This window comes from Oncorhynchus mykiss, chromosome 20 (genome assembly GCF_013265735.2).
Source record: "Oncorhynchus mykiss isolate Arlee chromosome 20, USDA_OmykA_1.1, whole genome shotgun sequence".
NCBI lineage: Eukaryota > Metazoa > Chordata > Actinopteri > Salmoniformes > Salmonidae > Oncorhynchus > Oncorhynchus mykiss.
This window is the reverse complement of record NC_048584.1, coordinates 35,034,297-35,058,473: the sequence shown is the minus strand read 5'-3', so window position 1 is coordinate 35,058,473 and position 24,177 is coordinate 35,034,297. Positions and strand designations below refer to the sequence as shown.

The 24,177-nt window shown below is 39.0% G+C and overlaps 1 protein-coding gene across 1 annotated transcript in view; it reads right to left on the bottom strand.

Moving 5' to 3' along the window:
• Positions 1–24,177, bottom strand: part of LOC110499391 (CUB and sushi domain-containing protein 1) — a 412,624-nt gene that overhangs the window by 120,919 nt on the left and 267,528 nt on the right. The window contains exons 6-12 of the mRNA XM_021576507.2: positions 21,383–21,495; positions 20,052–20,129; positions 13,380–13,461; positions 12,778–12,902; positions 10,584–10,705; positions 2,521–2,624; positions 2,060–2,172 (exon numbers count right to left, since the gene is read on the bottom strand). Of these exons, the coding sequence (XP_021432182.2) occupies positions 2,060–2,172; positions 2,521–2,624; positions 10,584–10,705; positions 12,778–12,902; positions 13,380–13,461; positions 20,052–20,129; positions 21,383–21,495 (737 nt within the window). The remainder of the gene's footprint in view (positions 1–2,059; positions 2,173–2,520; positions 2,625–10,583; positions 10,706–12,777; positions 12,903–13,379; positions 13,462–20,051; positions 20,130–21,382; positions 21,496–24,177) is intronic.

Below are 24,177 nucleotides of genomic sequence, written 5' to 3'. Positions count from 1 at the left end.
ATGTCCATTGTTCGTGTTTTCTGGCCCAAGCAAGTCTCTTCTTCCTATTGGTGTCCTTAAGTAGTGGTTTCTTAGCAGCAATCGACCATGAAGGCCTGATTCACCCAGCCTCCTCTTCCTGCTACAGGAAGGAATTATGTAAGTAAAATACAAGTTAGGGGCAACATATCCACTAGAGGCCTTTGCCTAAAGGAAATGCGTACCTGCTTGCAAAGTTACTTTAATGATATTATGCAATGATTCTTATCCTTAATCCGTAACGTTCATTATATTTACTGATTTATACAGTATGTGCCTATAGTCTTCAGAATATAGATTTTTTATGAATTCCCCATTGGGATACCATGATTCTCTTCCATCCAACTGATATATGTTGTTTTATTATTACACAAGCAATTACTTATGTACAGTAGTGCTTATACAGTATGTATGGGTTAAAAATGTTTCATATAGTCCGTCTATGGGTATCACTTTGTTTTGCCAACATTTATCAGACAGATGCATAATAAAGGTGAACAAGCCTGACTTAATACTCCCCCAGATTGTATATACAGTAGACATGGACACCTACTGTATGCGGACCCCTGACAATAAGTCCTACCACTAGTGGTTCTGCTGTCAACGTTGACACCCGGACTGTAGGCACAGGTTTGAAGTTGGGTTTATACAAAGTTAATGGAGGTTGTGTTGTTGTGCAGGGTTCTGCATTGTGTTAAGTTGACGATTGTGTCAACTCTCTGTATGACCTTATAAGGTAAGGGTTGACACTTATATTTCAAAATGGAATAGTAATCTCTAAATGGAAAGTGGATGGTGATGACAATGGACTTCCCATACAGTGTTTCCAAACAGAAGTGTAAACTAATAACTTTCAAAAGTTCACAGAGGGTCGTGGCCCATGGATAAACTCAACAGTTTAGAAAAAAAAGATAGTAGTTTATTGGAGTCTAACTAGCCTATAGCATTGCTGTTTTATGGGTTGTAATATCGTTTACAAGCTAATTGCCCTGCTTAATCAACATTGGTGTCCTGCCATTTCTGGGCTGGTTCTATCTGTAAAAAGGTATCTGTGAATTAATATTCAGTAGCATTCATTTTTGTTTCACAGAGTAAACATTGATTCATTATTAAAGCAATACAAACACTCTCTCCCAGTCAGAACAATAATTTGTCTAACTGTGGCAATAAATCGGCATACCAGGTTTGATTGAACAGGGGCCTAAATACAATTTACTTCCTCCTAGCAGTTGAGTGGAATGGAAAATCACTTCCAAAGCAAACAGTGTCCCTACAGTATTTATCAGCAACGCAAATCTCTTCTCTCTCACAGCACGACACTACTTTAATGTAGGTGTGTTGACTGTGCCCAGTCAACACATGACTTATTAGTGCAAGTTCAGTGCTATTCATCAGTTGGAAGGAATTAGTCCCACCATCTGATACTGGGAATGAATTACAGTTCATGTTGGTGGAGGGAAATTCTGGACATTAGTGTTATTATTGAAACAGATGTTTAGATACATATATAGATGGGGCTGCAAAACTCCTTTCCCAAGATTCCTGAAATTACAACGGAATAAGCAGGAAATGTGGGAAATCTCCAACCAGGATTTTTGGAAAACCAAGAAATTTGGGGAAAGTTACTGGAATTGTGCAACCCTATTTATAGAACTTTGCTTTGCTGTTGCATTTCATCTGGAAAACTAACTTGTCTGTGTCGATCACATGCTGGCCCATTTAATCTTTTGCTGAATCTGCAGAATTGATGACTTGGCAGATTTTAACCAATCAGCATTCAGGATTAGACCCACCCGTTGTATAATGAACATCATTCTATGGGGTGTAGAGAAACGCACACATACTGTAGTATGTGGAAATGGTAGGCTGACCAACACGTTACATATCAAACTTGACTAATGCTGACAAGTACCACCAACTATGAGAACTCAAATAAGCATGGCCTCAACATGAAATGGTAGATGTACAGGGTTTAAATCCGGACCAAATCCATTATTTGGCAGACCGTAGCATATGTTCTCAAAGAGCATAGGAAGTGTACCTTCATATGTGGCCTTGAATCCTTGGGACCCGATGGTGTCATCAGACTGGAGATGGAGCCACATCTGGTTGCTCATACTGACTATCAGGTCAGGAACACTAGACCCTGTCAGCCTAAAACACATCACATGGAACTCAATGACTCATTAACTTATTGTCTCTTACCCACATCAGTAGTTTAATTTATTGTTTTCATGCTCCAAAAACTATGGTCATTATTTTCAAGTAAACGGGTAAATGTGTATTAATTACATGACAATTATGTTCAATGTATTATCAGAATAACTGCCCCAATCTATTGTCCTAGTTCGTCTGTGTAGACTACAGCATAGTTTGGTGCAACTTAAAAATCCTACAGTGAATGCTGCAGTGAAAGGTTTGAGCGGAAATATTGAGGGAAAGGTTCGAGGGAAAGTTTCGAGATAGTAAATGATAAATTCAGGGTATCTGCAGAATACTCACACATAGAGCACTCTCCTGGCATCGCCAATCTTCCCTCCATCCCCCACTGTTAGCGTGTCATATCCTCTCTCAAGATCAAACTCCTCAAAGGCAAGCTTGATAACCTGCTCAAAACAGGATATATGTTCCACATTGGTTCAAGGACAGCCATGATAACATGGCCGTAAACCATTTTGCAATTGAACTATTTACACAATGCTTATTTTGTTACTCTTCTATTCATTCTGATACAAAGTGCTTTATTTTCCTAGAAATGGTGTCAATTAAAAATAATTAAATCATAGCAAATTCCCTTTAAAGTGGTTGGGATGTAGCCCTTTCCTGCAGTCAAATGACCTAGTGGCCTCATGGGTGGAATGTTATTCATATTTCATAATGGATAAACATTATAGAAGAAGAAAGAAAGATGCAGAAAATGTGGTGGTTCTTTGTGAAACGGTTCTGTTATATTTCAGTTTTCTGTGATGTATATAAAGTGTAATTTTGGGATGCAATCTCAAAATGTAATACATTTCAATACATTACATTACTGTATATCTGACATGGTACGTGTGTCTTCTTTTTTTTAAGCCCAAGACCATGTGTTTGAGGTGTATACTTTTGTTTCAAAGTAGATATGTTTAAGACTACCAAGAAAGACTCTGTGTGACCCTGATTTAGCCCACTGCAGTAATTAAATAAATATTTCAGGATTGGTGTGGTTTTGCATCAAAATCTAATAACATTTGAATAGTGTAATGCTCTATGATTTAATTCTAACCATAGATCCCATGAAATAATATTGAGTCTTTTGTCATGTATTGTAGAAAAACATCATAGTACTCTGGTATGCACCATAACAAACATAGCTTATTCATATTAGAGCAGCAAAAGACATCAACATTGCAGCTACTGCAGCTCTATACTTTCAAACACTTGTTGTGTGTGTGTTCTGTGGTAAACAGAATAATTAGCATTGCATAGTATTTGCAACAAAAAAAAAGCACTGCTGTCACAGCTACCAGGGAGACTAAAATAATGAAACCATGAAATACATTTGCAAATCATTTCGTGGTGGCAGTGCAATGATGAACTGGAAAAGAGCAGTTCAAGTATTTGCAATGCCTGGGCACGAACAAAGGCTTGAGAAAAAAAAAGATGGCTCCACTTTTGATGCCGGCACAGGAAGAAAGGCAGTTAAAAGAAAATTGGATTTGAGCAGAGATTGCTTGAAGGGAAGAAATAAAGCTTAATTAGGACAAGCCCATTATCAACATCCTCAAATTCTCTCAATTGCACCATTAAATAACCATTATTCCCATCCATATTTTTTTCTCAGACTCAAAAGCAAATGTATTACCTGTGTAGGTTGGGCTATCCTCACTGAACTGTGTAGTACCAAGCCAAGGGGCCCAAAGTGAATGATCAATGTGAGAGCCTAAACCCTTGAGTACGAGTTCACTGATAGCCAGTTTGCTTTTCAAGAGCCACTTATAACTCACCCTGTCATGTAAACTCAACTATTCTGATATAAAACATTGCAGGGATTGATGATAATAATAGCTCATGTAAAGATCTAACACACACACACACACACATTTTTCCTCAATGACCAATGACTGCTAACCAAGAATAATAGTCATTTTAATGGAACTTAACAATACAATAATAGATTTGTAGATTTGATAAACTTGGGTTTAATTAGACTGCGAAACCCTCTGTTTGTAATTCAATCTTCATGCATTGCACTTCAAAGCGCACAAAAACTCTAAATTGTCTAAGGATCATTCTGGCTTTGTGGCAATCCAATGTCCATGAGATGTCAATCTTTGTTGACCTTTGACATCTCCGCTCCAGCATGTGCCATCTGAGAGAAATCGCATTAAAGGAAAATTATTTTAAAATGCATCATACGGGGGATGATTTCTGTATTTTTAAAGTTACTTCAGCGCTGACAAACAAAACATTTTGGGACTTTGTCAACAATGGACTAATAAAACAAAAGATTGTTTTTGGGTGGAGTTTTCCTTTAAAGAAAACCAATATCTGCTCAAATTGAATTCCAACCTATGCTTTAATAACAATGAAAAACAGACACAAATACAAATACATGCAGCAATGCGATGAAGTCATGGTGACTGGAACAAGCCCATGTTCAAGCAGATAGACAGACAGGGCTAGGAATAAATGAGCAATTACACACTGACCTGCCATTTACAACACTAATAGAATATGGAGAGCAATATCCATCTCCATGGCGACTCCCTTTTGGCAGCCAGTAATGATTTAAAAAACGCACCTATCCGACAGCCTCATTGGAGTGGTTAAATAATCATAGAAGGACATGTCTTGACCTCTAAAATGGGAAATATTTTGAATGACAGAGCAAGATTCCTAAATGTTCACACAATAGGAATGGGTAACATGATTTGTCAGCATAAATATGAATAGAAAGTATTGAGGCTCAATATGCTTGTAAGGTAATCAACCCACCCGTAATGAATTACAGAGTTCAAGATGCAAAAAGGATTAAGGAGATGTTTAAAATGGTAAACACAAAATTGTATCAGTCTAGATAGAGTACGCTAGAGCTATAGAGTACAATAAAGTCGACTGATTATAAAGAGGTAATAAATTAAGGGAGATTAATAATTTCTTACAACAAATACCAATGCGGAGGATTCATTTTATTCAATTAAATGTCAAGCTGTGCCATAACCGTACATACATCCTAAAACAGGTGACTGTTGGCACCCTTTACTAGTCTTCTCTTTATGTCTCTGGGATAACATACTGTCAACAGAGGTAAACATATGTTGTTGTTTTTTACGCAACTGTGATTCTGCTAAGCACCTCTGAAGTTTTTGGACAAGCAATCTGTGTGGAATGTCAAACTTTGTAGTAAGCAGTTTGAGGCAATCTTAAATGAGACGTCTACAATACCACCCTCTCAAATTACCCTGTCAAAAACAGAAAGGGTTTTTACAGAAGACTTAGCAAGAGGAGAAACAGCACTTGTGGTCTATATCAACACAATTGCAAGCTGACAGCGCACCTTGGTGATTGTTCCTTCACCTGGCTTATATACAATATTTTAGGGCACTATTGATTCCTTTGTTTTATACAGAACCGGAAGGCTGGTTCAATGGTTCTGTTTTGTCTTCATTTGTTGAAAAAACATCCATTTGACCTTCTATAGTTTGTTGATGTTTTGTAACTCATCCAAAATAATCACTGTCTGATTGGAACACCTGTCCCTATACAATTTGCCCATCGTTTCGTCTCCCCTCAATGATACTGTTTTGTCAAAAGCATCACACTATTTGTTTACGAATACTGTCTACCAGTTACATGCGCAAACACATCGGGGGTATATACAGTGCCTTGGCAAAGGATTCAGACCCCTTCACTTTTTCCACATTTTGTTATGTTTCAGCCTTATTCTACATTTTTAAAAAGGTCCTCACTAATGTATGCACAATTCCCATAATGACAAAGCAAAAACAAACAGGTTTTTAAAATGTTTGCAAATATAAAAAAACAGAAATACCGTATTTACATAAGTATTCAGACCCTTTGCTATGAGACTCGAAATTGAGCTCAGGTGCATCCTGTTTCCATTCATCATCCTTGAGATGTTTTTACAACTTGATTGGAGTCCTGTGGAAAATTCAGTTGATTGGACATGATTTGGAAGGACACACACTTGTCTATCTATATACAGTGCCTTGCGAAAGTATTCGGCCCCCTTGAACTTTGCGACCTTTTGCCATATTTCAGGCTTCAAACATAAAGATATAAAACTGTATTTTTTTGTGAAGAATCAACAACAAGTGGGACACAATCATGAAGTGGAACGACATTTATTGGATATTTCAAACTTTTTTAACAAATCAAAAACTGAAAAATTGGGCGTGCAAAATTATTCAGCCCCCTTAAGTTAATACTTTGTAGCGCCACCTTTTGCTGCGATTACAGCTGTAAGTCGCTTGGGGTATGTCTCTATCAGTTTTGCACATCGAGAGACTGAAATGTTTTCCCATTCCTCCTTGCAAAACAGCTCGAGCTCAGTGAGGTTGGATGGAGAGCATTTGTGAACAGCAGTTTTCAGTTCTTTCCACAGATTCTCGATTGGATTCAGGTCTGGACTTTGACTTGGCCATTCTAACACCTGGATATGTTTATTTCTGAACCATTCCATTGTAGATTTTGCTTTATGTTTTGGATCATTGTCTTGTTGGAAGACAAATCTCCGTCCCAGTCTCAGGTCTTTTGCAGACTCCATCAGGTTTTCTTCCAGAATGGTCCTGTATTTGGCTCCATCCATCTTCCCATCAAATTTAACCATCTTCCCTGTCCCTGTTGAAGAAAAGCAGGCCCAAACCATGATGCTGCCACCACCATGTTTGACAGTGGGGATGGTGTGTTCAGCTGTGTTGCTTTTACGCCAAACATAACGTTTTACATTGTTGCCAAAAAGTTCAATTTTGGTTTCATCTGACCAGAGCACCTTCTTCCACATGTTTGGTGTGTCTCCCAGGTGGCTTGTGGCAAACTTTAAACAACACTTTTTCTGGATATCTTTAAGAAATGGCTTTCTTCTTGCCACTCTTCCATAAAGGCCAGATTTGTGCAATATACGACTGATTGTTGTCCTATGGACAGAGTCTCCCACCTCAGCTGTAGATCTCTGCAGTTCATCCAGAGTGATCATGGGCCTCTTGGCTGCATCTCTGATCAGTCTTCTCCTTGTATGAGCTGAAAGTTTAGAGGGACGGCCAGGTCTTTGTAGATTTGCAGTGGTCTGATACTCCTTCCATTTCAATATTATCGCTTGCACAGTGCTCCTTGGGATGTTTAAAGCAAGGGAAATCTTTTTGTATCCAAATCCGGCTTTAAACTTCTTCACAACAGTATCTCGGACCTGCCTGGTGTGTTCCTTGTTCTTCATGATGCTCTCTACGCTTTTAACGGAGCTCTGAGACTATCACAGTGCAGGTGCATTTATACGGAGACTTGATTACACACAGGTGTATTGTATTTATCATCATTAGTCATTTAGGTCAACATTGGATCATTCAGAGATCCTCACTGAACTTCTGGAGAGAGTTTGCTCCACTGAAAGTAAAGGGGCTGAATAATTTTGCACGCCCAATTTTTCAGTTTTTGATTTGTTAAAAAAGTTTGAAATATCCAATAAATGTTGTTCCACTTCATGATTGTTTCCCACTTGTTGTTGATTCTTCACAAAAAAATACAGTTTTATATCTTTATGTTTGAAGCCTGAAATGTGGCAAAAGGTCGCAAAGTTCAAGGGGGCCGAAAACTTTCGCAAGGCACTGTAAGGTCCCACAGTTGACGGTTCATGTCAGAGCAAAAACCAAGCCATGAGGTAGAAGGAATTGTCCATAGAGCTCAGAGACAGGATTGTGTCGAGGCACAGATCTGGGGAAGGCTACCAAAACATTTCTGCAGCATTGAAAGTCCAAAGGAACACAGTGGCCTCCATCATTCTTAAATGGAAGAAGTTTGGAACCACCAAGACTCTGCCTAGAGTTGGCCGCCCGGCCAGACTGAGAAATCGGGGGAGAATGGCCTTGGTCAGGGAGGTGACCAAGAACCCGATGGTCACTCTGACAGAGCTCCAGAGTTCCTTTGTGGAGATGGGATAACCTTCCAGAAGGTCAACCATATCTTCAGCACTCCACCAATCAGGCCTTTATGGTAGAGTGGACAGACGGAAGCCATTCCTCAGTAAAAGGCATATGACAGCACGCTTAAATGGCCTAAATGCCAAGCATCACATTTGGAGGAAAGCAGGCACCGCTCATCACCTGGGCAATACCATCCTTATGGTGAAGAATGGTGGTGGCTGCATCATGCTGTGGGGATGTTTTCAGCGGCAGAGACTGGGAGGGAAAGATGAACGAAGCAAAGTACAGAGGGATCCTTGATGAAAACCTGCTCCAGAGGGCTCAGGAAATCAGACTCGGTCGAAAGTTCACCTTCCAACAGGACAACGACCCTAAGCACACAGCCAAAACAATGCAGGAGTAGCTTCGGGACAAGACTCTGAATGTCCTTGAGTGGCCCAGCCAGACCCCAGACTAGAACCCGATCGAACATCTCTGGAGAGACATGCAAATAGCTGTGCAGCGACGCTCCCCATCCAACCTGACAGAGCTTGAGAGGTTCTGCAGAAAATAATGTGAAAAACTCCCCAAATACAGGTGTGCCAAGCTTGTAGGTTTATACCCAAGAAGACTTGAGAGTGTAATCGCAGCCAAGGGTGCTTCAACAAAGTACTGAGTAAAGGGTCTGAATACTTATGTAAATGTGATATTTAAAAAAAAATAAACCTGTTTTGCTTTGTCATTATTGTGTGTAGATTGATGAAGAAAAAAAACTAATATTTAATACATTTTAGAATAAGGCTCTAACAAAATGTTCAAAAGGTTCAGGGGTCTGAATACTTTCCGAAGGCATGTATATTAATGTGCCAATTACTAAATTCATTACTGATTTGATTATTGTCATATTCCTATGACGGTATGCAAGGTGATGCTGAACTATACAGCTCAGGTTAGAGCATAACAAAAGTCCAATTGTGAGTCAAATTATAGTGTCCACTGAATGTGCATTTAAGGTGCATTTTCCAAAATTCAATATTCCCTGACAGGTGCTATGTCAGTGACTCTTCAAAAAAAAAAACTCTCTGGTGTGTTTCAATAAGTATGAACAAGATAGTAAAAAAGAAGAACAACTGTCAGCTCACTATCCCAAGAGACTCTAGGATCTCTGCAATTTTCCCAAGTCCCAAGTTCCCATTGACCCAAGTCAAAATCCATGTTTTCCACAAAGATAAAGGTTCATATGTTTCAATGATGACATGCCACAAATATGAGAAGGAAATAATGAACAGTTTACTTCCGCAGCAAGTAATAATTACAGGTAAAAACATAATTCAGAACAGTAATTGAATTACAAGACATGGACTACTTTTGGATAATTCTACACTTTAGAATTTGCTAAACTAATTGAGAATATGTTTAAGGAAAGGAACAAACGTATCAATTTGCACGGCAGACAGACAGGAACATTTTACAGAACTCTGGCCTTCGGGAGACGATTTAAAGGTTGAACTCACTTAATGAATCCAACGTGAATCTCTAATGAACATGTACAGTAGTAGGTGCAAGATACCTCCATTGTTATCAGGTTCTTGCTGAATTGGGCATGCTGAATACCTGGGTGACATGTCAAACTTTTAACAGCATTCTCAAACTACTTTGTAAAGTAATTTCTAGCTTGACTTAATTCACTTGAGTGCTGATCTGTGGCTGCACCAAGAAGGTGAAGTTCCATTAATTATGTTCATGGGGAGTTTTGGTTTCGAGGTGGACAGTGATAACGGCAGCATAACAAATACTGGTGGTCACATGCAGAAATTCATTTGCATCAGAGATGCAGCAATTTACAGCCAAGTGACTAATTATTCATTTATAATCCTTTTGAAGCGTTCCATTTCCTTTAAGGCACTCCTTCTTGAACTATCCATAATTTACCGCAGAAGATATGAATTACTGTTTGTTTTAGCTTTAGTGCTCTGACCCCTACGTGGCACAGAGGGATATAAAAGACAAGTAGAAACCAGTAATTAAACCGTTTTTAAGTGGGCCCTCTTTACAAAATAAGCTTTTTTTTCTGTTAATTTCCCCATTATATTTGTTATGCTAATTTAGTGATTCTAATACCACTTGTATGCCAATGAACACAATGGCATTGCATTAATACCATATCATAATCATAATTATGTGCTTGGATACCCCTTTCGTTAGATGTCCTGTTGGTTCACTGTCACAATAAAATAGATTATCCTTCACCTACATCCAAAATAATGTGATTTTGACATAGCCTAAACTTGCAAAATACAACACAAACTGAGTTAAATGATTGAAGTTGAACCATTCACCTTGCAAAGAGACTCATTAGCACGGCTATGCATGCTGATAACTCACTATGATATAAAGAAAGAAAATTTAAAAAGAAAGAAAGCAAAAAGAAAGAAAATAAATGTGACTCACCTTCCTATTGTCCAGTGCTGTTATGACCCAAACACAGTGGGCATTGTTGTCATACTGAACAGGGTAATTAGGAGAGGTGATGAAGCCCTTTGGTCCTCTTGAATTAGAACCACACGTTCTCGCTGTTGACATAAAAAACAAATACATTTATCAGACCAAAATAAGTAAATGCTACATTGGAAGGGAATACCTAGTCAGTTGCACCACAGAATGCATTCAATCTCAATGTATCTTCCGCATTTAACCAAACCACCCCGAGTCAGAGAAGAGTGGGGGGCTGCCTTAATCGATGTCATTGGTGGCCGGGAAGCAGTTGTTGTTGGGGATTAACTGCCTTGCTCAGGGGCAGAATGGAAGATTTTTCCACATTCCTGGCTCGGGATTCAAACCAGCAACCTTTGGATTACTGCACCTAATTACTGAACATTTAATTACTCATTACTTAACGTTTATCCTGAAGATTGGTGAGTGAAATCATCAAGAGGTGAAGAAGCAGAGTCTGACATCACCCATTGTCTAGTTAAAATGACTGAAAATGATTAATTATGAAATCTCTGATGACTACGCCGTGCGCCTGTTAATTATCGAAGAGTCAGAGGGTTCTGAAGTTGGTAGAAAAAACTCCTAAACGAGCACATCCTTCATTCACAGGTCGGAAAAGCATTCTATAATTAACTCTAAATAATCACCTGGGATTATACATATCCGGGAGAGTACAGAGCAGCAGTGGATCTCTGGAGGCCTTTTAACTTCACATTTAATGGCTTCTACCTGGTACTTAGCTCCGCATGGAGAGGGTGATGGTGGAGAGAGGTCTGGGGGCGAGGGGGTAGTAGAGTGTTATTCTTAAAGGGTTTACCGGGCGACGCTGTGACAAAAAGTGTCTGGATCGATCAGTACTCCCCAGGAATGGTGCTAAGAAATTGTCAAACATGGTTACTCTTTCCTTCTGGATGGCTGACATACTGCCTCATTTCATTTTGATTAATGTCATCTGGAGGCCTGTGTCCTCTATGGCTTTGAAAGTTAGACCTCTGCGGATCTCACCTCCAGTGGGCATTAGCTGCCTGCACACACCAATAATACAACTGTGAGCCGATCATCAGTTACCATCAGTATAGCCTCAACTGTAATTTACAGTTTGGTAGCACTTAACCTAACCTATATAGAGTGCGATTGCGATTATCTCCTGTGAAACAAAATAAAAAACATGTCATGCATGCTTCCCTAAAAAACATGTCATGCATGCTTCCCTAAAAAACATGTCATGCTTGCTTCCCTAAAAAACATGTCATGCATGCTTCCCTAAAAAACATGTCATGCATGCTTCCCTAAAAAACATGTCATGCATGCTTCCCTAAAAAACATATCATGGATGCTTCCCTAAAAAACATGTCATGCATGCTTCCCTAAAAAACATGTCATGCTTCCCCTCAAAAACATGTCACGCTTACCTAAAAAAAACATGTAATGTTTACATAAAAAAACATGTCATGCTTCCCTAACTCTAAATGGATAGGGATTACTGATAAATAGTGCATTTAGCAAAAATATTAAAAAGTAAACAAATGTTATTATTTTTGTACACAGTATGTGCCAGCAAAAGTGAACCATACAGTCATAATAGTTTTGGAAGCGCATGTGGTATTAATCATAGCCATTAACAGTTCAAAAGCAGTTGCTACTTCTCACAGATGGCTAGCAACTACATGTCTCAATAAAGACAGAAATAAGATGGTTCAATGCTTTTAAATCAAGGGGATTGAATCTTCAACAGCCTTTGTAAATTCCAGCTAAAGCCATGGTAATATGAAGAATAGAGAATATTCAAGTATTTGACCTGGCTAGTAGGTAACAGTTAAATCCTCTAAATACAATAATATCTGTACTGTCGGGCCTCACCATTAAACACCCCACACCCACCTCACCACAGGTGACGAGGTGTGACATTGTACATCTTAATTTGACTGGTTTCTCACAGCAGGAAAATAATCCTGCAGCAACAGGAAATATGAATTATGTGAAATGTTTAAGTGGAAATTTAAACTTTAGAAGCCTTTTTAAACATTGAATACACTACAAGTTTTGAATTTACAAATACTCTGCCACAACAGGGTGATCAAATTAAGAGAGCATATCTGTACCTACAGAAAGTGTTGCGATGGTAAAAGAGCCTGCCTGCGTTCACACTTACTGCGGCAGATAGGCCTGTGGTCACTCCATGCGGCCAACGTCTCTGTCACTCTCTGGCAAGTGATGCTCTTTGATCCCTGAAGCACATAGCTGTCATCACAGGAAAACTGGATGCTGGCTCCGACCCTGTAGGAATTGGAGAAACAAATGACCTGCCGCACAGAGCACGGCATCAACCCCTAACTCCTCAATGCCTGTGACAGACTTCCTTCTGTCAAATCTGCAACAAGCAACATGGGATAAAAAGTTTTCAATTTCCACCAGTAGATTGCTATGGTGTGTTCCAAACAACCAAGTGTAACTTTTTTTGGTCTGTGAACAAGTTTCCTCAATTTCTCAAATGTTTTTAGTTTTTAATGGTGATAAGTACATCTGCCTCCTTAACAAACCAGTAATGACCCTTGTTGAATTAAGGCATCTTCTCTAAGAGGGTCTTATCACCTATTGTGCGGGTCTAATTTCAGTCACTAATGGTGATGGCATAGCAGTGGGGGTTTAAAAATGCCTATTCCACACAGCAGGGATCGCCTTGATTAAAGCTGTTCCACACAGTTCCAAATTCACTGAGGCCAAACCTGATGAGAATGAAGCAAAGGAACCCACTGAAAGTCTGAGCCCATCCTCTTCCCATTCTCTGGAATCCCAGGATCTGGACAAATGTCTGCTGCCATGCCCCCTTGGCTCACTACAGAAAGAGGATAAAGGTGGAATACAAGAGTGGTGAGAAAAGAAGTACCAAATCTATTCAATTACTAGTGACAGATATTATAAAATAATACCATGAAAGTTATGCGCCTCAAGTGCACTGTATAGTCTGGGTAAGTCAAATGTAATGTGATAAGCTTGATTGTACAGTTTTTATGTCTAGTTGATTAATTGACAGTACAAAATATACACACTGATGGTTTGAAAAAAGGTTAAGAGTTTGCTATGGGATTATACAGAGGCTCGGATACTTTTAACAAAGGTCCATATTGATGCTCCATAACAGGTGCTGACAAGAATCGGAAAGGTATTATACTAGAAACACAGGGCCAGAAGCAAGAGACAATGGTGACAAACAGCACTCTCACAATCATAGGATTAGAGCAATTAATCCTAATTTCATGTTCTAACAAGATCACGCTCCATTAGTCTCAATGAAAGGAAATGATTCCTCTATCGCTGCCATTAATTCAGAAGCCATGAATGAATACAAAGAGGAGTCCACTTACAGTTACTGCATATTTAGATCATTGGCAGTAAAATTATCAATGAAAACTTTGGGAGACAATTTGGTCTAATAATGGCTTTCAGAATAGAAATTGCATCGATCATTGTGCGCTGTTGCACTGAAAACATTCATGTGAAGGAAGAAGTTAAAAGTCTCTAATGGCCATAACACAGACTGAAACAATTCATTACACCTAATCCCCCTCACAAAAGAGGTTTCTAACCTCAAGGGTATTTTTCTGGTTAAATAAAGGTTTCATAAAAACATTACAAAACAAAATGCATTGCATCTAACAGTCCTGGACAATACCCTGGATACAACGTTTAGTGTATTATATCCTGCAATATCATACACATTAAGTCATGTTAACATACACTGTGTAAAAACGTGTACAAAACATTATGAACATGACAGACTGACCAGGTAAATCCAGGTGAAAGCTATGATCCCTTATTGATGTCAATCAAATCAAATTGTATTTGTCACATGCACCGAATACAACAGATGTAGACCTTACCGTGAAATGCTTACTCACAAGCCCCTTAACCAACAATGCGGTTTTAAGAAAACCACAAAAAAGTAAGCGATAATGATAACAAATAATTAAGAGCAGCAGTAAATAACAATAGCGGAGCTATATACAGGGGGTACCGGTACAGAGTCAATGTCAATGTGCAGGGGGAACCGGTGTCGAGGTAATTGAGGTAATTATGTATATGTAGGTAGAGTTATTAAAGTGGCTATGCATAGATAACAACAGAGAGTAGCAGCAGCAATCAGCGTAGATGAAGGGGAGGAGAAAGGTTAACTTCCTTGGGACTGGCGGGCATTATTGAGTAGCTTGGATAATAAGGTGCCCAGAGTAAACTGCCTGCTACTCAGGCCCAAAAGCTAGAATATGCATATAATTAGTAGATTTTTAAAAAACTGTTTGAATGATGTCTGTGAAGTCCTGTGAGTGCCACCTGATGAAGATCATCAAAGGTTAGTGATTCATTTAATCTCTATTTCTGACTTTTGTGAGCCCTCTCCATGGCTGGAAAATGGCTGTATAGTTTTCTGTGACTAGGTGCGGACCTAACATAATCGTTTGGTGTGCTTTCGTGGTAAAGCCTATTTGAAATCGGACACTGTGGCTTGATTTACAATAAGTTTATCTTTAAAATGGTGTATAATACTTGTATGTTTGAGGAATTTTAATTATGGTATTTCTGTTGTTTTGAATTTGGCGCCCTGCAATTTCACTGGCTGTTGGCAAGGTGGGACGCTACCATCCCACATATCCCAGAGAAGTTAAATCATGATTTTTAAGCCCTGAGACATTTTAGACATGGATTGTGTATGTGTGCCATTCATAGGGTGAATGGGCAAGACAAAGATGTAAGTGCCTTTGAACGGGGTATGGTATTAGGCGCCAAGCACACCAGTTTGTCAAGAACTACAACACTGCTGGGTTTTTCACGCTCAACAGTTTCCCGTGTGTATCAAGAATGTTCCACCACACAAAGGACATCCAGCCAACTTGACACAACTGTAGGAAGCATTGGAGTCAACATGGGCCATCATCCCTGTGGAACGCTGTCGACACCTTGTAGAGTCCATGCCCCAACGAACTGAGGCTTTTCTGAAGGCAAAAGGGGGTGGAACTCAATATTAGGAAAGGTCTGTTTCGTATGTTAGCATATGCACAATTGCAAATTTACGTAAGAAGTTCTGTAAATTGTATGACCATTTTCTTACCAAGAGTTGGATAGGTGCATTTATCAAAAGAATAATCTATTTTTATAGTGAACTTGATAATAAGCTTTGCTTAAAGAGAAATAAATGAACAGGTGGGTCAACAGCTATAGAAATAAAACAGCCTCTACAAGTAAATGTTTCATCATAACATTTGTATGGGTTGCATTCAGATATGAAATATGTATTTCCACCTTGTGATGACAGGAGCTTTAATGATTCACTGCTCGTGGCAATATAACAAAAACAAACTGTGAAAAGGTCATGCTTCATAGCATATCCTCTTCCACCATTCCTGTGCCAGTGTGTGTTTGTGTTCTCACCTTAATTTCTGCATCATTCTGTCACATAACCTCAGTTTGTTTACGGGCCCAGAACCACATTAGGTCATCTTACACATCATTTTAACTTGGTCACAAAAAGCTGGTGCAAAAGGCATTGAAAAAAAAAAAACTTTTTTGTTGTTGCCCTTTTTCCATCCATTCCTTTTGATGCACTGCACAGTAATCACAGACTATAGAATCCTTTCATTCTGTAAACAATTTCTATGCGTGAACTCTCAATGTACCATGTGGTTTTAGTGACCATTGGTTTTAGTGACCATTACTTTCTATAAAAAAATCAACATGCTACATGCGAGAAATCGTATATTGGAGGATACGTACAGATGTAGGATTTTTATTTGAACCAGTATTTCACAGCAGGAAAGTAATCCTGCAGCAACAGGAAATGTGGATTATAATTCATGGTCATTTTTTTGTAGGGGTTGATACATTTTTTGTTAGGGCAAATAAAGTCTGAAATTACAAACTTTAGAAGCCTTTTTAAACCTTGAATACACTATAAGAGTGATCAAATGAAGATCACACAAGTGCATTTGAGAATGTATTAACCCTATCCCATGAAATCCGGTGCAATAATAATGCTAAAATGTTCATTTCAAGTCAAGGTCAGAGAATGTGTTGATGGAGTGAGCGGCATGGACAGCCATTGCTATCCCTTTTGATCAACTGTCATGTATTTCTGTTTGATGTTGTCTTCAAATGTCACCTCCTGTGAATGCTGATATTAGTTTTAAAAAGTTCCACCATCCAATCAAAGCTTTTGTCTGTTTGCACCACCATTTCTGCTTCCTGTACTGCCCAGTGATAATCTTACTCCACTTTTCTGTGTTAGGACTTTGGTTTGAAAATGAAAAGGATCATGACTTTACTTTCATACTAGTTTTAGTTCTTATGTTAATAAAGCTATTTTGTTGGTCAGCGTGTTTTTTTAGCAGGGAATTTATAACAGAGAGAACTACAACAAAGCATCCATTCCTCTCACAGCCTCCCCACTTCGACACTTCTCTAGACTACTGTTATAATCAATGATGAAGCCCACATAGCTCACTTCTGCTGCGAAAGGTAAACTTCCCACTCCACCAATGGCTGCTGGACTACTATCATTCAAGATCCCCGGATTGGCTTCTTTAAGATAAATATTTGGGTACTGTCACCGATAACAAACTGAACTTTGCTGCACACACAGATACCAATTTGTAAAATCCTTGTATTTTCTGAGAAAGATTTCATTATAAATATAACGACAGTGACTATATTTTATAGATTTGTTCATCTGTTTGAACTGTTTCCATGGCTACCTAGTTTGGGATTTGAAGTAACACTGAATATGCTTGTGATGGTATTCAGTGAGGTCATCATGATACAACAGACAACACTCAGAAAGATTCACGTACTAAAGTATCTAATACAGTATCTACTACAATATCTACTACAGTATCAACAGTATCTACTACAGTATCTACGATGGTATCTACAGTATCTACTACAATATCTACTACAGTATCTACTAAATTATCTACTACAGTATCTACTGTATCTACTACTGTATCTACGATGGTATCTACAGAATCTACCACAGTACCTACAGTATAGTATCTACTGTAGATACAGTACCTATTACATTATCTTCTACACTATCTTCTACAGTATCTACTACTGTACAGTATCTGGTATGTTATAGGTAAAGCTAAGACAATTTTAGATAGTGACCAATGTAGCTTGAATAATAAACTTCTTCCTTTAGGCCTGCATTTTTCTGCTACCCAACGTTAATCACAATAGAACAAAGAACTCTTTCATCCCACATGCAATCAATCTGCTAAACTTGTGCAGGTAGAGGTGCTTCTTTTGATCGGGAATTGGAGACCATCAAAAGGAAGGGTAATTAATAACCACACACTATTGTATTCTCCCGCAGATAATTCTGCAATAAACTGTGGAAGCATTTATTTCCCTTCTATATTATGTTGTTATCCTAAGCATTGGATCTAGTCTAGTTTTAAAAAGCTGGCAAACAATTTACAGAGGTGGGCAGCCAGTTTGGATCAGTATCAATTAATTCTTGGTCCAATGGGGATACCCCTTTGATGACAAACACAGGCTCCACACTGTGTAGGTGGTTGGAATTTTTACCCCGTGAAAAATGAGAAGCCATCTCGGTGATCAATGTCAGACAACTTTCCAGCAATCAGCAAAATGTACAAAAAATCTGCCTTTTCAATGAAGATTAAAATAATTCTGTCCAACTGAAATTTAGCTGTAGTAATTAGATGTCTTGGAGGATATGAGGAGAAGGCTGGCTATACATCCAGGGTTTGGCCAGAGTGCATGATTTTACACCTCTGCTCTTTAAATGAGCACCATGGGATCTTTAATGACCACAGTGAGTCAGGACCTGAACATAATCCCTCATCTAAAAGTGTCTGGTGATGGTGATAATATACATATTCATATATGAATGACCACATCAATTCTGCCTTTGCAGAATTTAGAATGTTTTAATGGCAGTTAAGAGTTACAAACTTGGTTAATAATTACCTGAGCCTATTGATGCTATTCAAGTATATAAAGTGGACTTGTTTTATACACTGCATTATGTTGCCGAGTTGACAAGGTTGCCTTACACCAGCGTCACAATTTTTTGTTTTGTTTTTATAATTGCTATTTGATTATCCATCCAGGATCACCATATATTGTACCTGAAATGTAAATTCTAGATTAGAAATGGTGCCTCACTTTTGCAAAGTCAGCCATTTAGTAACACTAATTGCAATAGAACAGGCTTTATGAAGCATAGCATGGAACAAATTATTAATACAATTTAATGTGGTGTTAAAGAGGGGGTTGTTTTCCCCATACCATTATAGATAGCATCAAGGGCATCTTTTGGAAAACACATTATGGAAATTGTGCAGACATTAAATGCTAAGCAAACACTCTAAATTGGATTATGGTATGTGTGTACATATGGATGTGTGAAAATCATCATGATCAATTATGCACAGAATTATGTGTGATAGCAACTCATGTCTAACTGATAATCAAACATATTACCATTTTTTTAAAATATCTGTAAAAAAAAATACTATGACCTTAATTGTATGGAGACATTTCTTCCCTGGAAACTCAGTAGAGGTACTAGCTGGGTTTGAAACGCATTTTGGGCCACTAGCCAGTGTGAATAAAAAAAGTTCTATGTATTTCTTGTAACAGCGTTTTGATCAAAGGTGGATATTTGTCATGTCAAAGAGATTGTATGCGCACATACATACAGATGTAGGATCTTAATTTGATCACCCACTTTGACACTTCAGACATGATTTCCCTTAAGGAAACTGTAGCAACCACTACAAAAATGTCAAATAATTAATAATATAATTCACATTTCCTGTTGCTGCAGGTTAATTTTCATGCTGTAGCAAACTGTCTCAAATTAAGATCCTCCATCTGTATCCATACACACATCACATCGGGAACCACCTGATCACCATGCATATGCATTCGTCAGACTGGGTGGATTTAGTATATAATAAATCTGGCAGATAAAATCTGTTAGTATACCCCCTGGGTAATGAATAGCAATTGTGCAATAGAATTATGCACATATTTACATTGATCATATAACTGTCAATGGACCGATACAGATGGCATGAATTTTTACACAAAGAGGGCTTGTCCAATGTATGTGGAGATCCGTAGGATGAAATATCACTCAGTTTGACTTAACTTTGTAAGAAAACCTACTTCGTTTGACTCTGTAGCTTCTGCAACAGCTAATGGGGATGTGAATAAAATACTAAATACCACATCCTAAATTCTTATCGTAATTTAAAATGCTTATCATAAGTGTACAATTCTGGACTGTTTGGACTGCCTGGGGAAAGAAAACACTATTTAAGATATGCTTGATTTTATGATAGTGCGATTACAAATGTAATGTGGGTAAAAACGGAACCTCTGCGAGCATAAGAAAGTACTTACAAACAGCATTTTTGTGGTTAGTGTCTTTGCTTGGAAGCATTTTCACCCCTCTTGACTTCAGCTCAATGGCCTTTTTCACTGTTGGAGAGAGAAAATAGTGCACATTATAATCCATTTATGTAATTAGCATATATGATATATTATTATTATATTAATTAGCAAAACACCCTAAGAGCAAAGGCTGAAAGAAAATCAGTCACAACGTGCAAACACTTCTGTGAGATTCCTTGCTATGCAAGCAGCTTCCCCCTCTCTCTCTCTGTCCCTCCCTGCCTCCCCCAAATCCTTTGAAGATGGGGTTTACTGTAGTAGTTCACAAGCAGAGATGTCAAGCTGTCCTCCAGGTGATTGCAGAGGGCCAGGAGGGTGCCAATGTGCCCAGGCTTCCATGCGCTTGCAAGTTGGAATTTATTGGGATGACTCATGCAATGTAGGCAGCTCTGCAGGGTAGTCACTAGCTGGCACAGCCACAAAGTTATAAAATCTGATTTTAAACCTAACCCTAACCTTAACCACACCGCTAACCTTATACCCAAACCTAACCTTAAATTTAGACCAAAAAGCAAATGTTTGTTTTTATGATTTTTTACGATGTGTAGCCAATTTTGACTTTGCAGCTGGCCCATCTAGATCGCTCAGCTCTGCCTCCAGGACAAGATTCATCCCAATAAACGTCAACCAGCCTTATTGGGTCTGTGGTATTTAGTCTTTATGGATCAGTACATCCAAGGCACAGGAGTCATTTGTTGTGCAGGGCAAGGGAGGGCCAGCTTGTGAATAGTGGTGGCCACACAGTCACCTAACACCACTGGGCTCAGTACCCAGCAGGCAGTGCACTTGATGCGTAGCCTGCATTTTTGTCAGCGGGAGCCAATTTGGATTTGGATACAACTCGGAATCTAATCTGGTAATTATGTCATGCAGGGAAGCTAATTAAACCCTGAGAAAGCTAAAATAGGTTCAGTGTGAGTTATCCTCTCTCCAGTATGACTTCATCCCCTTGCCAGGTATTAATAAAAGGAGTATTGTAATTTTACCGGAAAATACACACAAATCCTAAATAATTGAAATATAATGTGCAGACTGGGTTTAGTTTCCCAACTCTCTTTTAGTCAGAAGTATCTTAGACTACACTTAGTGACTAAGCCTGGAGGGCCTCAAGCCGTGTTGAACTTTGTAAAAAGAAACCAGACAAATACCTGCGAACCGTGTGCTGGCAGAATCCAGGCCAGGCCAAGACATCATGTTTAGCTGAACTCACTGCCATGTGCACTGATGACTGCCTGCAATGGGAAGGGATCTCTCCTAGCCCTCTGACACTGACCCCTTACCTTGGTACTGGGCACTAAATCCTTTCCGTCGATGGTTGCTGTCAGATGTGAAATGTAGCCGTAGCCAGTTCTTGCTGCTGATGACAGGGGAAGGTAGATTCATACCGGTCAGCCTGGAAGAAAATAAGATTCTAATTTCAACCAAGTGACCCAACACCTCCATCAAAATGAAACACATGGGCCGCTGTTAGTAACAATAGAACATATGCACTGCATGACTTCAGGAATCATTACAGAGTGAATTAACTGGTAGGAATGCTAAGTGTACATACCAGATCAAATGGTTAATATAACAACATTTGTGTTGTAAAATCACACACATGGTTTACTCTAGCTGGAATTATACAATGTCATACTCAATTCGAAAGCAGTTTGTTTTATATTTTGCAGAGTTAACTTAGCTGCTCTAGCCCATTTACTTCACAGATGCCATTTCAGAATGGCTGTATTGCTCCATTCTTCTGGTTTAAATGGTTTAACAACAAGCTAAGTGCATATCCCACAGCGTGCAAACATGTGCATTAACTTTCTGTGTCTGCTTTGTGTTTGCAAGCATGGATGTTCAATTTGGAGGATGAAGAACTCTGGAGGATGAAGAATGCTGGAGGATGAATAACCCTGGAAGATGAAGAATGCTGGAGGATGAAGCATGCTGGAGGATGAAGAAACCTGGATGAAGAACCCTGGAGAATGAAGAACCCTGGATGAAGAACCCTGGATGAAGAACCTTGGAGGAGGAAGAACCCTGGATTAAGAACCCTGGGTGATGAAGAACCCTGGAGTATAAAGAACCCTGGATGAAGAACCCTGGATGAAGAACCTTGGAGGAGGAAGAACCCTGGATGAAGAACCTTGGAGGAGGAAGAACCCTGGATGAAGAACCCTGGGTGATGAAGAACCCTGGAGTATAAAGAACCCTGGATGAAGAACATTGGAGGATGAAGGGGTATATAACAAAGTATTGAGAAACTTATGTTATTGACCAAATACTTATTTTCCACCATAATTTGCAAATAAATTAATTAAAAATCCTACAATATGATTTTCTGGATTTCCGAGGACGATAGGACAACGGTCCACACGTTAAAAAGGACTAACATGTCAACTACAGAACTAAGCCAACCTCAGCGTGAGCTTTGGTTGTGAATGGTATGAACTTTGAACTCTTATTCACTAAAGAAGTGAGACATCCTAGCCGTTGAGTTAGCAGCGGCCGCTGTAAACATGGGCTAGGAAAGGATGGACGACGTATCCAGTCTAACACACAGCGACGATACTACAACGTATCCAAATTACCACCAGAGACATTCTTCCGAGGACAGGAAGATCTCCGTTGGCCAATACGGCCAGCATCTACTACCAACCTACCAAAGCGCAGCGGTAATTTAGAATGCATAAGATACTGTATTTACGATAGCATGGCTTCTCCCTTTGTTCCTCAGTCATCCCCCTCTTTCACTCAAACACAACCCCCTTTCCTTTGTGTAACCAGAAATTATGTCGGCTCCATCCACCAGGGACGTTTTCTGTATGACATAATTTGCATTCTGTGTGTATGTAATTCTGTATGATTAGTTAGGTGTTCAGTAAAAAAATAATTAAACACAATTTTGCATTGCTGATTCAACTTGTTAGCCAGGGTTCGTGAAGACCAAGAATGTACAACTTTCAGATGAGACTGAAATAAGGTGACGATTAATATTGACTGCTATTAATGTAAAATATTACTAGGTCTTTCAGAGTTTATTTGGAAGATAACAGCTCTATAAACACTGTTTTGTGGTGCCCCGACTTTCTAGTTAATTACATTTACATGATTAGCTCAATCAAGTAATATTAATTACAGAGAAAGGACTTTATAGAATAGCATGTCATATCATTTAATCCGGCAAAGCCAAAGACACGACACCTGGATGAAGAACCCTGGGGGATGAATAACCCTGGAGTATAAAGAACCCTGGATGAAGAACCTTGGAGGATGAAGAACCCTGGAGGATGAAGAACCCTTGAGTATAAAGAACCCTGGATGAAGAACCCTGGAGGATGAATAACCCTGGAGTATAAAGAACCCTGGATGAAGAACCCTGGAGGATGAAGAACCCTTGAGTATAAAGAACCCTGGATGAAGAACCTTGGAGGATGAAGAACCCTGGAGGATGAAGAACCCTTGAGTATAAAGAACCCTGGATGAAGAACCCTGGGGGATGAATAACCCTGGAGTATAAAGAACCCTGGATGAAGAACCCTGGGGGATGAATAACCCTGGAGTATAAAGAACCCTGGATGAAGAACCCTGGAGGATGAAGAACCCTTGAGTATGCATTATACAGTTTTTTTCTCTGAGTAATTGTATTAGTTTAGAATAATGTAATTTTCACATTTGTTGAGCACGCAATATAGCTGGCTAATTGTATTATTTATTTGATACAGTCTTTTTTTTGCTCATCTTTATCAAGGGTGCCAATAATTTGGGAGGTGACAGTACAGTTATCTTTCAAATCAATCTTTACCGACATGCTGTGCTATCTGTATTTCCCGATCATAATGAAGTCTTTATGGGAAGCAGCTATGGTGATGGAGTGGGTCGCTGCAGGTGAAGCAATTTAGGTAAAGTACCTCAGACCATGGACACATGATTGTTCCACCAAACACCTCAGGCATTTTAAGTCCAGTTCAATCTCTGTTTATTTCAATAGCCTCCCAGCAACTGAAACCAATACCTGTTCATTAGCCAACTCTTAAATCTTCACAAACAGTACTAAAAACACATTGGTTATTTCAAGTACAGCAGCAAT